The sequence below is a fragment of the Cryptomeria japonica genome, chromosome 8, assembly GCF_030272615.1.
Source record: "Cryptomeria japonica chromosome 8, Sugi_1.0, whole genome shotgun sequence".
NCBI classification, from domain to species: domain Eukaryota; kingdom Viridiplantae; phylum Streptophyta; class Pinopsida; order Cupressales; family Cupressaceae; genus Cryptomeria; species Cryptomeria japonica.
In genome coordinates this window covers 245165185-245183060 of record NC_081412.1, presented here as the reverse complement: position 1 = coordinate 245183060, position 17876 = coordinate 245165185, and the positions used below count along the sequence as shown (strand labels likewise).

Here is a 17876-nt window from a genome sequence, read left to right as displayed (position 1 = left end):
ATTGATTTGTTATTTACTTCCGATAAATGCTTATGAGTAATATGGCTGTCTAATTTATTCTCTTAATAACCTGGCTCTGATACCATGTTGTGAAATATGGATCGAAGAAAAATGACAGTGATTCTGGAAGACTGATTGCCGTGAGTTATTGATCGTCTCCATCATTGAATCCGGTTTAAATACAAGAGGAAAGGTTGCCTACGTAGGGACATGTCCATACGTGGCAGTTGCCACGTATAGACATGTCCCTTCGGAGGCAACCGTTCATAACAATTAGTTTGTTTATGTTTAATTTCCAAACTGTATGCTCTGTTAATATATCACTCTCCAGATAATAACCAATTTACCATTAGTTAGATTCATGAGGGCTATATCTTAACAACAACAAAAACTACAATTATGCAATGAACAATGCTCAAATGAACAGATGAACTTCCCTAAAACCCCTTGAAGCTCCAATGCACTCACCGAGTGGGAATACACTCAAGAACTAAAGGGTTTTCGTCCTTTGATTCCAGCAACCAATGGGTTTTCATCCACTGGTCAGAGTCTCCAATGGGTTTCAATCCACAGAAGATCGCTTGAACACCAAGTGCCACCCTATTTTATATGCTACCTACCCACAGATCAGAATAGTTGTCCTAGACCAAACTAAGTGCCAACACCCCAAATTCAAACATTACATGCTACAGCTTAGGTCGGCTTTGCAAGCCTTATAGAATTCCTAATCAATGGTTCAAGGTCTCTCCTCCCTTTAAAAGTTAGCATGGGTTAGGCGGAAGCCCCAACCACCAGTCTCGATGTGTTATTGAATCGGCTCCCTCTTCGCACCCTACCATGGGTCAAGCTTTATCCCTGAACCTTGATCCCTGAAAACCATCTAGCATGTATCAAGCCAAGCCCTGATCTCCAATGTCTCCCTGGTATGATCCTGGCAGCAATCACGACCTCTAATCACCCATCTCTTCCTAACATGGATCAGACAGCAACCCCAACCCTCAATCTCCGAAAAGAGACATGCCATAGCACCTGCTCAACCAACAGTAAAGACTCTTATTGTTTTCAATTATGCAGCACACTAATCCAAAAAGAATTGTCATGCACAAGGGTAAGAGTATAGCTATGACATAAAAAATGAAAACTCTAAATTAAAACTATTTAACTTGACGAACGAAGCTTGACAATAAAAGCTTGTATACACAATAGAGATGACAATGTAGGGTAAAAGAACCTTGTTGAATGATATCTAACATAAACATAAAAAAACTCTCTTGTGGACTTCAACAAGGGGGTCCCATTCACCAAATTGGTGTCTCACATTGCAATGACCTAGAAAAACTAAACATCCCCACACAAAAATACATATGCAAATTATGATTTGTTAATCACAACTTTAAGTAGCATATATTATATCCTCAAACACACTTGAGAATAATTGACAACATTCATTATATTTATTATTAGTTATATAACTATATTAATCTATTTTAGACTCAAGCGGGAACGCCTTAGGGATGATCGTGATAGCATGGCAACAAGTAAGCGAAAGTTCGAAGGCCCGAGTTTCAACACTTAGTCAGTTTTTTGAATTTTGCAACTTAGACCTTTTGACTAGGTATGGGCAAAGAGTGTCGACAACAGCAAGAAACAAAGGTCACAATTCATGCAAGATTGCCCATTTAAGATTTCTCAAATCGATTATTACTGATGGGCTACAAGGGTTTCATGAAATACCAACTATAATCTAACTCATAGTGAGTAAATTAAGCTCCACTTCCAGTACATGGTACACATTGAGTAAAAGTAAATTTTTCTCTTCAAACGATATTTGCACTTTACCTCTCTACCAACAACCATGTACTCCTCACCACCACCGTAAATCACTGAATCAGAGCAAATTGTGTACTCCATGAACCAATCTTTTCTAACGGAGAAATGACGTGATGCTCTTGAATTGATATGTCATGCAGATGACTTAGACTGATTTGCTAGTTGTTTGGCAATGAATGCATAGAAGGTTGATTCCTTTTCATTATGTTCTACAACATGAGTCTTTTGCAGAGGCCCTGCCTAGTTGGATTTTTCTTCAACAAAGCTCTTGTTGTAGTGCTTCTTCAAATGACCCATCTTACCACAATAATGAAATGTGATTTTTTCAGATTCCTTGAAGTATCATCATTAGTACCTTATCCTTTCTTTTGTGACTATTTGCCTTTGCCCTTGTCTTTGGCTGCAAATTCATGTTCCACACTTTATCTCACTAATCCTACCAAACTATTTCTTCCATCTATCCTGCTATAATAGCTTATTGTAGAGCTCTTCAAAGTTCAAGTCAACACTGGTAGAAGTGATATTGAGTATCTCAATAAAATGCTCATAAGCAAGTGGGAATTTTTCCAGCATAATTACCACCATGTCCTCTTCTTCAATCTTCCAACCTATGTCTAACAACTAATTTTGGATGTCCTTGATGTTGATTAAATGCTCTTGCAAGGAAAATTTATCATCCATCATGATCGAAACAAGAATATTATTCAAAAAGAAGGTCGTGCATTTATCTAAAGTCTCATGTATTTCTTGCAAATGCTTCAAAATTTCTACAGATGTCATACCTGTCTGAAATTCTGAACCTCTGAAAGTATTTCAAAAATAACTGATTATTTTATCAACATGACTAGTTTGTTACACTCATCAAACTTGTCCTGGTCTTCAACCAAAAACATCTTTGGGGTTGGTACCAAAGATGATTTTTTTCGAGACATCTATACCAGAGGATTGTGAGCATTTATTGTGTCTAGGTGTTGTAATTTTTGCTAAGTTAATGATTCAGGTATAGTACGAGTACCAGTGCTGGAAACCAGTACAACAATACAGCAAAAGAAAATACTTGTGTACAAGCATGGTTTGTGTGTGGGTGTATATATATATAATATAAATTATATATAAATATATATTAAAATATATAAATCTAACATATTTTCTAATATATAATAAATTAAATTTTATAATATTATATTATCATATTTATATAAATATATTCTATAATATACATACTATATTAATTATATATAGATACAATTTTATCTTATAATTTTAATATAATAAAATATATAAATATAATATATTTTCTAGTATAACATAAATATAATTTTATAATGTTGTATTTGAATATTTGGTATTCATATAATATATTATATAATATTTAAAACAAAATTAATAATAATAAATAACAATTAAAATCTATGCACAAATATATGAAACTTTTAGAGTGATAATGGTGAGCGACAGAGCTAGGGTTTCACAATGAGAAGGTGTTGTTGAGGAAGACAGTGAGACTAATGCTGGTGAGGAGGTGGCGGCAGTGGTTCTCTCAGCCATGTAGTGTGTGGAGTATTCCCTCGTGCGTGGGAATGTTTTTGGCTATGTTGTTCTTCGGATTCCCTTTCTCGATAGGCAATTGGGTATCCCTACGGCTAGATCTGTGTCGCCTTCCATCTCTATTGTCAGTTACGACTTTAATGGCATTGATATTGGAGAGAGATGGTTGGATATGAAGCGCGGGATCCCTATTGCTTGTTGTGCCTCCCTTGTCCTTCACTTGCAAGCAGCTGCAAGGTGTTTGGGTCATTTTTGTCTCAATATTCTCTATAAGAGATTCCTTTTGGGGTCAGCTCTGGCTATTTGGGTAGATTGGAGCTGGTAGCCTCTTCTTTTTCCTCTTGTAAGGATTATGGTTTTGTAAGCTCAAGATTTTCCTAGCTCAGCGCTTTTGTTGTCCAAATTTGGTGGTTTTCTTTCATGTTAGATGCTAGGGCAGCTTTGGTGTGCCCTTGGAGTTGATGTTGGAGAATTGTTGTTCCCTTGGATGTACTCAAAAGGCGAAGTTTTTTTGTGGATAGGGTTTTGGTGAGCCCTCCTAGCACTATTTTTGTGGCCTCTAAAGACCTTTGGGGCAATTTTTGAGGGTTTCTAGAATCTTTGTATGGGGGTTTTTACTATCCATTCTCCTTGTTTTGGGTTTCTCTTGCTAAACCCTTGTTTTTAGAGCTAGAACATAGAGGCTACTATCTTGTAGCAAGTCTACATATAGGAAGGTGTCTCCATGACTTTGTTGGTTGTCCAAGAGGCTTTTAGGTCTAGTTTTCTTAAACATCTCGCCTGCTTCTCTTATTGAGGTGGAGTTGGCTTTTGTAGTTGATGATGGGGTTTCTTGGTGCTGCTCCTATAGTAGAGCTTTCATTGTTCTTGACCCGGCTTTCTCTCTAGCTTCTCCTATTGAGGTGGAGACTTCTTTTGCTAGAGTGGATGGGATTTTGAATCTGCCTCAAAAGAAAGGGACTATTTTGAGGTTTTTAGTTAAGGGCCTGTATAAGACCTTTCTTGGCTTATGGGGTCTTGCACCTTCGTTAGAAGGTTTCTTCTCCTACTTCTCCTATTAAGGTAACGATTGTTCTTGCGGGAGAGGTTGGGTATTGCTGTAAGGGAGCTTTTGCTATCCTTCTCTCAAATTCATTTCCTTTTTCTCCTAGTGAGGTGGAGATTAAGAATGGCTATGGGATCTTGTAACTGCATAAAAAGGAAGCGATTGTAAGTTTTATTGTGTTGAAGCCATTCACATTTAGTTTTTCTTGGCTCAAGATTGCTACTTTTTCTGAGCAAATTTGTGTAGTGGTTGTGGCCATGGTTTTCTGGCAGTCAGGTTTCTTTTGTTTAGGATATTTTTTATTGTTGTTATTTGGTTGCTGGTTGGCTATGTTCTCTCTCTAAGCAGCGTATGTATTAGGGTTTTGGGTCCCTTCCAAAATTGTTGGGTTGGACCCACCATGGTCTTTTATATAGGGTTTCAAGGCCCCTTCAAAACCTATTTTACCTTTAATCAAAAACAATTGAAATCTATAAATATATAAATAAAATAATATCTATAATCTATAATATAATATATTTCATATTATATATAATTTTTAATATTCTATTTTATTAATAATATAAAATACATAAAGCTAAGTTGCCGATTCAAGTATGGGTACGGATTTGAGTATGCAGATATGTGTACGGGTATATATATATAATATAATATTATAATATTATATTATATATATGAATTTATTAAAAAAGTTTAAAATTATTAAATAAAAAAATATTTTACTAAACATTATGAAATATATTATATATAAAAAGAAATTTAGATAAACTTTATATTATGTTCTTAACCCAATACCAATGATTTCCGACAAATCGAATGTCCTTTATATTGCCCGAGGGATAAAGGCATTATCAATTTTGTAAATGTCTAGTGGTTTTGATCGATTAGAACCAGATTTTGAGCGAACATATTTGACTTGCAGCTTTTCCGAATTCGATACAAATCTAGACACGCACCGAGCTCAAACTCGACCCCCCACCCGGAGGCTAAGGCACAATTGTGGTAACTTAGATATAAAGGTTATAATGTGTGAACATTTACAATTTTACTAACAAAAACATTTAAAAATTATAATCAATAGACTTTTAGAAATTAGGTTTAATTTGCTCTCCAATATCTCTTTATTTGTGAATAGCTTTAATTCCCCTTCACAAAAATAAAATCTAATGTTTTTTATTCTGACCTTTTGACCGCCAGAGATTTGATGTATAGGTATCGAAATTTCCATTACACTGCAGATATATCAAGTGAAAAAAAATTTCAGCAAATTGTATTTTAGTTTAATACATTCAATTTTTTTACTGAGCTAACACTCATTTGTATTGTGTTCAAGTTTTATATTGTGTTGCAAATACATTGGAGCCCTCATTTGACATCAAACCCTAATCAAACCCATGGCCATCCTGAACTCAAAACCGTATCAAAACCATATATACAAACCCAATAGAATTGATTTTTTGTCAGTAAAACATTGGCACAACCTATATAGATTATGATTTTGTAGGGCACAACCTACAGATAATGATTTTGTCAAAATGAAATAATAAAAATTGTTGGAAAATGCTACCCACTAATGCTACCAATGATTTCGTATAAAAAATCATAAAAAATTCTACCCTAGCTGCAGCCTACCAAAAAAGAGCCTGGAAATCCAATTATTTGTCTAGTGTACCCTAGCCACATTTTTATTAATTTTTATGACCAAAAAAGTAGCCGCCAATGCAATCTAACCTAGCAAAACTTCCAAATTAAAAAACCATGAATTTTATTAAAAAAAACTGCAATTTTTCAAGTGTGTACAATTGCATATGTGAGGTGTCTTTCCACTCAGGTAGCTACAAGTGTTACTCAGACTGTCACTACCGATAGTAATCCCTTGATCTTCACACATTCTCAACTCTCAAAGCTTGACTTGGGCTCTAATACCATATTACAAAAATTAAACACAAAATGACTGTTAGGCATTTGATATTAAACAAAGCAGCGAAAGTCTCCTTAAGTAATATTACAAAAATTTTATCTGAATAGGATAAGAGTGACAACTAACAAGATAAGACTTACAAGTAATAAAGCAAAAAGAATAAAGAATATTGCTAAAGTCTATCCTATAAGCTAATTGACCATTATACATAAAAATTACTTTAATACATTTAGACTTTTAGTTATCACAATAGCTATTATCAAAAGAAGGTAGAATCTGATCCTACCCATGTCTAAAATCACAAATTTAATAATAAAAATTATTTTTAGTTATTTAGAGCAACAAAATTAATTTTTAAAACTAATTATCAGTAATTACCATAGGCCAAAAGGAGTGACCATGTTAAAAAAAAAAGTTAATTCGTTTCAAAGCAGTACATAAATCAAGCCTATATATATATTCAACCATCTCAACCGTTGCCTTTTCTACAGTGAAAGAGTCAATGGCAATGCTTTTAGGCCCTTTAAACTCGCTTTGATGTTATTCTAATACAGCAACCCCAAAGGAACCACATCATATCTTGATGAAACACTAAGTTTTCACATTATGGTGGGTCCAAAAAGAAATCTGGCTATTGTCAGGATAAAAACAAAATGGTGATAGAAAAAGAATGGATCCTGTTATTAGCTTAAGATTCCTCTTCACAAAAATATGAAGAAATACAACTCCAATTTCACTCACTTGGTGATGTTCTGGTATTTTGTTTTGCAGAAATAAATTGAGACAGTGTGATCAAATTTTAGTAGTACAAACTTGAATAACGCAATGTACATATGGTCTGGAACTTCAAATTAAAAAAATTTATGTCTCTTGGAAATTGGATTATCATCAAATCTATAAAAAAATAGCTAGGCATTTACATGATACATAAGTTCATAGCTCATAGCTGTTGAAAAACCTGACTCAAGTCTTATCAGTGGATTATGATGATGATTCAATAAGTGAGAAATTCAACATACTTCGCCATATTTCATTGTTGCTACAGATATATGCTGCCATCAATACTTTTATTGCTTATTTCAATATTTGCATGGCCAAAATACATCCCTAACTTAATGAAAATTATATACATTTACAATCTTATGGTGTTGCAGGAACACACATGACATGCAACTAAAACTCAAATCAAATATATATACACAGATAAATTACATGAAGCTAAGCTGAAGCAATCGCCCATGCCACTGTATATAAAAACTATTCATCCTCTTGCAATATTACAATGAATAATGGCCCTAATTACTCATACACTGTGCAGCAGTGGAATATGTAAAACAATATAAATTAAAGCATAACAATGTTATTCCTATAAGAGAGCACAAATATTCACACTAGATAAACCTGATATGGAAAAACTCCAGAAAAAGATAATCCCTTATTCAACAAAGGTTGTACATTGAAAAAACACTCTTTTATGCTATCTACAACTCCCTTTAACTATGGAAAGAGACATCACCTCCTCATCTTTTCCCATGCATAATGATTTGCAGCTCCCAACCATGGTAAGGATGAAACAGAATAGCTCTTTATCTCTCACATGGTATCATGAAGCCTCTCCAAGAGACAAAAAACTCTCGCCTCTCCTCCTTATGTTCAATATGTGGATGTATATAATGAGTTTCGATAAGATTTCTGGACTGTTCCAAATTCTAACATTTAGTTTCCCTTTTAGATTCCATAGTTGTTCAGCCTGTTTTGACACCTTATAGCCACAGAAGACAGTAAAAGACATCTTCAAGTCTGCAACAGTATCTTACGTTTTGGAGGACTAAATAGACAAAATTTGGGTTAATTTTTGGTGAGTAAGTAGGATAATGTGTATGGTTCTAAAATTTTGAAATTCATCTCATTTTAACATCATGTGACCAAGTTACAGCCAAAAATATTAAGACCTGAACTCATTTCTTCTTAACTCATCCTATAATTAAAAATAACAGTAGCAATGGTATCATCTGCTGATAGAGGTCTTCTTATTTTCCAATGCCTATTCACCTTCTTTCAGTTTCTCAGACAAAATTTTCAACTGACCACAAGAACAACTGAATCAAAAGAATTTTGAAGCATTTTATCTTCTGAGACTATATCCTAGGCCAAATCTCTAGTTGAACCATCCACAGTGGATGTTCACTAATAATTACTTGATGAAACCTAAAAGAACATGTCTCATTCGTTCATTGTTCTCCCAACCCATGCAATGTTTTTTATTTCTTTATTTAAGGGGCCCAAAATATATTTAAACATTGAGTACTTGTCTTCAATCAAACCCCCTATAAATAAATGCCATTGGCTTTCTTATAATTTCAACCAGATTTTCTTGAACAATTTCTTTCAACAGTCTCTAAGGACCATCAATCATGAGTCATCTTTGGCCCTCCTCATGTCATGGCATTTCAAAAGCATGACCTAACATGGAGTAGGAAGCAATATTAAAAAGAGATTTGTGACTAACATATGCCCAACCATCTAAAACAATGGACACTCCAGAGTCCCTTCAAGTTTCTCTTCCCGCCACTTAATACATGTATGAAAATCTACATCAAAACCTATGGGACACTACCCTAGACTCAAGTCCCCACAGCACACATTACTCCAGGTCCCATTCCTACCATATGGATCCTGCCCTATGAACCAATAGTATAACAATGAGGGTGAACCCCTTTGTGCCTTGTGGGAGAATTCGATTTTCACTGGCTTCATTTCCCTCCCTCCATGCTCACTCTCCACAGGGAGTACAATCACCTTCTCTGACATAAGAAACAATAGTTTCTTCCATCTAGATGGCTTACACTCCTTGCTGTAACCTCTAGTCCCATTGACCTACCTTTGGTCATCTGTGGCTAATAATAAAATAATTAAATTTCCTCGTTTCTTTCTAAAGTCATGAAAGCATTGCATATCCTTTTCTTCTGTCAAAAGCACAGTGACATTTTCTCAAAACAAGAAATGTGGTATCCTTTGAGGGAATTGTTGGCCAAATTATAACAAGTCCTTCAATGAGAACGCCTTCACACATTGAGTACTATGCAATTCCCAAACGAAAATGGATCAACTGATGTATCTGACATACTAAAAATGGTCAAGAGGGTATTGAGAGATACCATCAGGTTGGCTCCCTTTTACTGGCCCATCCACAAGGGTGGCATGAGTAGCAGTGGATGTAGCTACTGCATTCAGTCTCTTAATTTAATTTTAATGTTCTGAGAGATTTATCACTTTGATTTCCTCCTTTTCCCAATCCTACTTGGATACCCACTTCACATACGACCAACCCTATCCATTGCATCTTTCAACAAGGGCATACACAAGGTCCCACACTGTATGAACAATAGTCTGTACAACAGTCCACAAATTGTCTTCGAAAGTCTTTTTAGTTTCCAGAATATATACAGTAGAATAAAGGAAAGTCTTTGTGTTGTCGATTAACAAGCAAAATCTAGGAAAAAGGCTTAAGAGGAAATACGTAGTTTCATTTGACCTCAAAGGAAGCTGAACAACAGAGAAATGTATCACTCCCCTATATTATGTAATTTTATACCCTAGGTTCATTAAACAGATTTATATGTTTGATTATGCCCTAGATTGTAATCAGATTTGTAGTATTTTAATAAGCCAACATTCAGTAAAATCAGAAATGAAGTAAATAACCAGGAGACAAACACACATACCCTAGGAAAACCTCCAAGGAGGAAAAACCCAGCATTAAAGACCCACAGGTCAGATTATATATTCTCCTCTAAAATCATAAGTACAATACTTAGCTTGCTTTTCTGAATCTGATCTTTACATATCAGATCTGCACCTTTTGCATGCTTCAAGACTGCATCAAAATACCCTATGTCCTCTTGGACAATTTCGCACAAGTCTAGATAAGTTTGCACCCTTCCTTGAGAATTCGCACCTTAGCAGCAGAGCTAATTCGCTTTTGCTTGAAATTGAATTGATGTGTTTGACTTGTGAAATGTCCTTTATTTATATGCACCTTTAACCCTTGTTTGCAAGTCGGCCTCCTTTAAGTTTTGGCACCAATATTATTGTGGCGTGAGTTATTTAGGATAGTGTGAGAGATAGGGTTGGGCCTAGGCTTGGGGTCACGTTACCCTTTAGGGCCCAGACCTAAAAGGGTTTGGATGTTGCCGTAAGGCAATCCGAACCCTATATAACCCTAGTTACAAACAACACTCCCTCTTAACTAGGGAAGAGGAGAATACATAATCTGAACCTTTAGAGTTCCATCTAGCACACAAGCATAGAATTACATCTTCCACTTAGCACACAAGCATAGGATGGTTCTAGCACACAAGCATAGGATGGTTCTAGCACACAAGCATAGAAAGTGTAATACACAAGTGGGTCTTTACATTATTACAATCATCCATCTAGCACACAAACATAGATTGGACATAATTCATTCTTGCACACAAGCAAAGGATGATTCAAAGTGCTGCAGATAGGGTCACTGAGATTGCAACTCCCTCTCAATCAGGGTTCCGTTTTCCACAACACCAAGTCTGTCTCTGAAGTACTCGAACTTCACTCTGGATAAAGGTTTGGTAAGGATGTCCGCAATCTGTTCATCTTTGCTAATGTACTTGAGATGAATGGCGCCTCTTTGCACCATGTTCCGAATGAAATGATAGTGTGTTTCCACATGTTTGGACCGATCATGGAATACAGGATTTACTGACATCTTTATACAGCTTTGATTATCACAATGAATGGTGGTAGGATCACTAGCTTGACCAAATAATCCAACAAGGAGCTTACGAAGCCACACTGCTTCTCTAGATGCAACAGATGCGGCAATGTACTCAGCTTCTGCAGTGCTTAATGCTATCGAAGATTGCTTTCTACATGCCCAAGAGATCACTGCAGAGCCTAAGTTGAAGCAAATGCCTGAAGTACTTTTCCTGTCCTTGACACTTCCTGCCCAATCTGAATCTGAGTAGCCTTCCAAGAGGATTGGGGTATTAAGTGAATACTTCAGCCCATAACCAATCATGCCACGCAGGTATCTTAGAATGTGCTTGGCAGCAACCAGGTGAACAAGTTTAGGTAAGCTCATAAACTAAGTGAGAGCATTCACAGCATAACAGATATCTGGCCTAGTATTGACTAGGTACATCAGGGAGCCAATCAACTGCCTGTACTCAGAGGGATCTGCAAAATCAGAGTTAGTTGCAAAAACACTTAACTTCTTTAAGTTAGATTCCATAGGGGTACGCATAGGTTTACAATCTATCATTCTAAATCTTTTCAAAATATCAATAGTATATTTTCCCTGACTTAGAAAAATTTCATTAGCTCTTTGCCATACTTCTAACCCTAGGAAGTAATGCATTAGACCTAAGTCCTTCATTTCAAATTTTGAGGCTAATTCCTTCTTACATCTTATGATTAATTTGCTTTCACCAGTGAGAAATAAATCATCCACATACAAAACTAAAATAAGCATCTCATCATTATAAACTTTCAAGTAAATGTTAGCATCAGCATCAGTCTTGCAAAATCCTAAACTTAGTAAGTACTTATCAATTCTTTCATACCAAGCACGAGGAGCCTGTTTGAGCCCATATAAGGCTTTCTTCAACCTGCAAACATGAGAATCTCTTTTATGGATTACGTAACCTTCTGGTTGCTCAATATAGACTTCCTCCTCAATGACACCATTGAGGAAGGTTGTCTTAACGTCCATTTGATGCAGCTCCCAACCTTTGGCTGCAGCAATAGCTATTATAGATCTAATAGAAGTATATCTAGCAACAGGGGCAAAGGTTTCTTCATAATCTATTCCTTCCTTTTGAGAAAAACCACGAGCTACAAACCTAGCTTTATATTTTTCAATACTACCATCAGCATTATGTTTAATTTTAAACAACCATTTAGAGGAAACAACAGACTTACCTTTGGGTCCGGGTACAATGTCCCAGACATCATTCTTGATGATAGACCCATACTCTTCATCCATGGCTAATTTCCAAGCATGATGGGACATAGCTTCTTTGATATTGTGAGGTTCAGACTCAATGATATTGCACATCACAAAAATGTAGTTGGCGTGATTTTGGAATCTCTTGCTATCTCTAAAGGTTCCTCTGGGAGCAGCGAACCCTTCAACATCTTGAATCGTGTTTCTAACCCAAAGTGGTCTCTTCTTGCAGACCACAATATCCTGAGGTATATCGGTAGAGTGCATAGGTTCTGATGGGTCATTCTGAACTTCCTGATCTGGAAGGTCAGTAGACTCCTCCTGTATCTCAAGGTTAGCATCAACTATTGAATCTTGATTTTCAATCACCATATCATCATTGTTGGTTAATGAACCTTCAGATCTTTTGAAAGCAATATCTTCTTCAAAAATTACATCTCTACTTACCTCAACATACCTTTGACCTGAAATGTAGATCCTGAAGGCTTTGGAAGATTCGTTGTATCCTACTAATATGCCTTTCTTTCCAGATGGATCCAACTTGGTTCGTTTTTCTTTAGGTACATGAACATACACAGGGCTTCCGAATATCCTTAGATGACTGATGTCAGGTTTGATTCCTGAAAAGGCTTCTTCAGGCGTCACATCCTTTAGGGCGCGATGAGGACATCTATTCTGAATATAAACTGCGGTTTTGGATGCTTCCGCCCATAGAAAAGGTTGCAAGTCTTGATCATGGATCATGGCTCTTGCAGCTTCAACAATGGTCCTGTTCTTTCTTTCAGCAACTCCATTTTGCTGAGGATTGTAGGGAACACAGAACTCCCTCTTAATTCCTGTGTTAACACAAAAGTCATAGAAACTACCTGAGGTGTATTCACCTCCATTGTCAGACCTCAAACATTTAATTCGATTTCCTGTAGTATTTTCAACTAAGGCTTTGAATTCTTTAAATCTGTTTAGGACTTCTTCAGACTCTTTAGATTTAAGAAAATAGATCCATATTTTCCTAGAGAAATCATCTATGAAGATAACATAATATAGGAAACCACTAGGAGATGCTACAGACATAGGACCACATAAATCTGAATGAATAAGCTCTAACCTTTCTTTAGCCCTACTATCGCTTTTATGAAAAGGATTCTTTACATTCTTACCCATTGCACAACCTTTACAAGCATCATCATGAGATAAACTGAGTTTAGACATACCTTTAATCATTTTACCAAGAGTGGGAAGAGCTTGGAAGTGTAGGCGACCCAATCTTCTATGCCATAGCTCGCATGATTCAGGGGTCTCATGAATGAGAGCTTGAATTGGATTAGCTGCAAGCTTATATAAACTATCACATCTATTTCCAATAATACGAGCAGATTTGAATTTAGATTTCTCAGGCCAAGCAAGTACTTTCCCTTCAGAAAATGCTATTTGCAAACCCTTATCTTCTAAGGCAGAAATGGAAATAAGATTTGTTTTAATACCAGGTACAAAGAGAATATCACAGAGTTGCAAGGAAATACCAGAATCTAGTTTTAAAGAGGTAGTGCCAGAACCTTTTACCGAGTATCGAGCATCATCACCGATTACTACATGAAGATTGGTGTCTTTTTCTAACAGATCTGAGAGATGCTCACGAAATCCTAAGATGTGTCTGGAGGCACCACTGTCAAGTATCCACGTATTGCTGTCTGTAGGAACATTGCTGGATAGAGCAGAGATAAGAAGGTAATCTTCACTTTGTTCGGCAACTTCATTTAAATTGGCTTCCCTCTCCTTTGGGTCATTCTGACAATCTCTGGCATAGTGACCATACTTATCACATCTGAAGCAACGAATGTGAGAGGAATCTCTTGACTTTTTCCTTGGATCATAGGAGGAGGATCTAAAATCTTTGCTTCTCTTCTCTTTCTTCCAATGACCACCTTTCCTAGATTTAGATAAGAGAACATGATTATCTTTGAGAGAGTTCTTGAGTTTTCCTCTTACCTCAATTCGAGATTCCTCTTCGATGCAATCAGATTGAAGACGCTCAAAGTTGGGACGATCGGCTCTTCCACCAATGCTACGAATGAATAGTTCCCATTCATCAAGTAGACCATTTAATGCAATCATAACAAGATCTTTATCTGGGATTTGGCAATCAAGAGTGCTTAGCTTGTCCTTTAGTTCATTGATCTTCATGAAGTAGGCTATGATTGAGTCTTCTTTTTTCATTTTCATGTGAAGAAGTTGTTGTCTTAGAGCAAGAGCCCTGTTGAGGTTGTTGACTCCATACATCCCTTCCAAGTGTTTGATCATTTCTCTAGCAGATACAAACTTTGATATGACAGTGACAAGATGATTCTTGACGGACTCAATTATGATCCTTCTAGCCTTGAGGGAATCTTTCTTAAACAGTTTCAGCTCTGTAGCATCTTCTGGAGGAGACAGCCTTTCTTCTTCTACAAATTTCAGTAGATCATTCTCTTCAAGGATCAACAGAATACGGACTTTCCAAGCAACAAAATCAATGGCTCCCTCAAGTCTATCTTCAGCCTTCAAACCTGACATTTTTAATCTGAAAACAAACAGCAGCTATATGCAACAATTGATTTGCTAAAATCAGAAGTTAGTGACACCTTAGCTCTGATACCATGTAATTTTATACCCTAGGTTTGTTAAACAGATTTATATGTTTGATTATGCCCTAAATTGTAATCAGATTTGTAGTATTTTAATAAGCCAACATTCAGTAAAATCAGAAATGAAGTAAATAACCAGGAGACAAACACACATACCCTGGGAAAACCTCCAAGGAGGAAAAACCCAGCATTAAAGACCCACAGGTCAGATTATATATTCTCCTCTAAAATCATAAGTACAATACTTAGCTTGCTTTTCTGAATCTGATCTTTACATATCAGATCTGAACCTTTTGCATGCTTCAAGACTGCATCAAAATACCCTATGTCCTCTTGGACAATTTCGCACAAGTCTAGATAAGTTCGCACCCTTCCTTGAGAATTAAGTTCGCACCCTTCCTTGAGAATTAAGTTCGCACCCTTCCTTGAGAATTCGCACCTTAGCAGCAGAGCTAATTCGCTTTTGCTTGAGATTGAATTGATGTGTTTGACTTGTGAAATGTCCTTTATTTATATGCACCTTTAACCCTTGTTTGCAAGTCGGCCTCCTTTAAGTTTTGGCGCCAATATTATTGTGGCGTGAGTTATTTAGGATAGCATGAGAGATAGGGCTGGGCCTAGGCTTGGGGTCACGTTACACTTTAGGGCCCAGACCTAAAAGGGTTCGGATGTTGCCTTAAGGCAATCCGACCCTATATAACCCTAGTTACAAACAACATATTACCTCCCAAACAATGTTGTTCTATCCATTGATCTTAAGAAATGTCATTTCATCTTCAACTTTATGTCAGTGAAATAAAAATCCTATGTTCTAATCATGAAACAAAATATGTGAAAAATCTAGAGATGATAATGTTCCACAGCATTTCCAGGACAGGGGTGGCAAAAGAGGTTTTAGGGGCAGCAGTCCACTAGGCCATTTCTATAGGTGACAGTGTGTGGGTATCTGTGTCTCTGTGTGTGTCAGGGTTCAGGGGAGGGCGATTTCAGATCTTTACATCTTTACTCCGTACACGACTTCAGGATTCAGGTTTAGAGTTAGACATTCACATAATGCATAAAATTCAACATTCAATGTCCAATGTTCATTGGTTGAAGTATCAGGGAAATTAAAAATTCAAATTTCATTGGTTTAATTATGACAAAACTTAAAAGGCCCCAAGGCTACAAATAGCAAAATGTCTGAGAGTAAATATAGCAGCAAATTTATAGATATTAAAGCATACAACTGTCAACAACTACACCTCTTATAGCTAACAGTCATCTGCTTTTCTTCCTCTTCACAAGTGTAAGTGCAAAATGCAAATTGAGTAAGGTAATTGTGAGTTACAAATGGATGGGTGGCTTAGATATAGGCAAGCTTCAGGGTTTGATATGGGATGTGCAGGACCTCATGAGCCTTCTACACCTTTTTCTATTTTTTATACAAAATTAAACTAGTTACGTGGCTTAGATATAGGCAAGCTTCAGGGTTTGATATGTGATGTGCAGGACCTCATGGGCCTTATACACCCTTTTCTATTTTTTATACAAAATTTAACTACTTACCAGCAGTCAAATATCATGGCACCACTAACATAGTTATCAAATATTGTGCAGTCCAAAACACTTGATCTTGCTAAACAACCTCAAATTCATAATAATAGATTCCATCCATCCAAATGCAGAATGGGAAAAAAAATCTACCACGAGTTGCCTGGAATGACTCAACCCTAGAGTTGTCAAACTGTATAATCTTAGAAAGATAACATTTATCTTGATATCTGAAATTGGGTCCATTTTTTCCCACAATGGAGGCATTTAAAATGCACTAATCAAGGAAACGCCATTACTTATACAGGCAAGATTTCCAATTTTAATTTAGAAAATTCATCAAAACATATATATTTTAAAAGAATCGCACACCTGAGAAGTGGATGTCACGTTGATAAAAAGACTTTGATTTGGTGAACAAGAGAGCTCACAAAAAAGATTCAGAAAATTTCGTAGGCAAGCAGGACAACCGACCAGAAAGGGAATAGCCTGCAAATATTATATTACAAATCCATCAAAACTTTCAGACTAACAATTAGAAACACCCATAACAGTTTGACAAATGATTATAAAACCAACTACAAATCTTTATATAATTACAAATGTACACAACATAGTGCAGCCATTTCTCTATAACAGAAATCTACATAAAATGTCAAACTTTTCAATCTAGCCATATCTTTAAATAAGATTTCAATTGAAAAATGTAAAATTAAACATATTGTGCAGCTAGGCACCGTTGCTAGCACAACTAAATGAATCCCCCATATTAGAAAGCTTTTAGGAAATTTTACTACTGGAGCTGAATGAAATGTTTAACGAGTATAATATTAATCAATAAAGGATTATTAGTATTAAAGCATAGCTCTGTTTCATAGCTAGCATAGAATACAAACAATTATAAAATATTGAAATAATAGACACAAAGAAATACAATAAATAAGTAGCTATGGCAGCTCTCTAGTACCTGAATAGAATATAGTCAAATTGGAAGTAATGACAAGTGCAAACAGAATATACTATTCAAACCAATCATTCAAGTCAGAGAAGAATTGGTTTCATATGCTATAAGATTGCCCCTACATGATCTACAATCAAATTTGACTGATGGCAAGAACTTGATCATTAGGACAATGGTAAATGACAACCCACTATTATTATAGTGCAACAATCACAACACCAATATGTGAAAACTCTATTCAGAAGGACTCTTCTGTCTTCAGACACTACTTCGATGAATAAGATGATGCATTTTTACCTATAATGTAAAGTATCTGGATCTTAAAATAGACCAGGAACCTGGCAATGAAAAGGTCTTGTATCTCCAATTCTATGTCACAATATAGTGTCCGGAAGCAAGATCATTATTTATTTGTATTCGGAGCTTGTGAG

The 17876-nt window shown here is 36.0% G+C and overlaps 1 protein-coding gene across 1 annotated transcript in view; it reads right to left on the bottom strand.

Moving 5' to 3' along the window:
• The window catches only part of LOC131049953 (uncharacterized), a 245830-nt gene that overhangs the window by 190783 nt on the left and 37171 nt on the right, over nt 1-17876 (bottom strand). The window contains exon 6 of the mRNA XM_057984065.2: nt 16857-16973. Within this exon, the coding sequence (XP_057840048.2) occupies nt 16857-16973 (117 nt within the window). The remainder of the gene's footprint in view (nt 1-16856; nt 16974-17876) is intronic.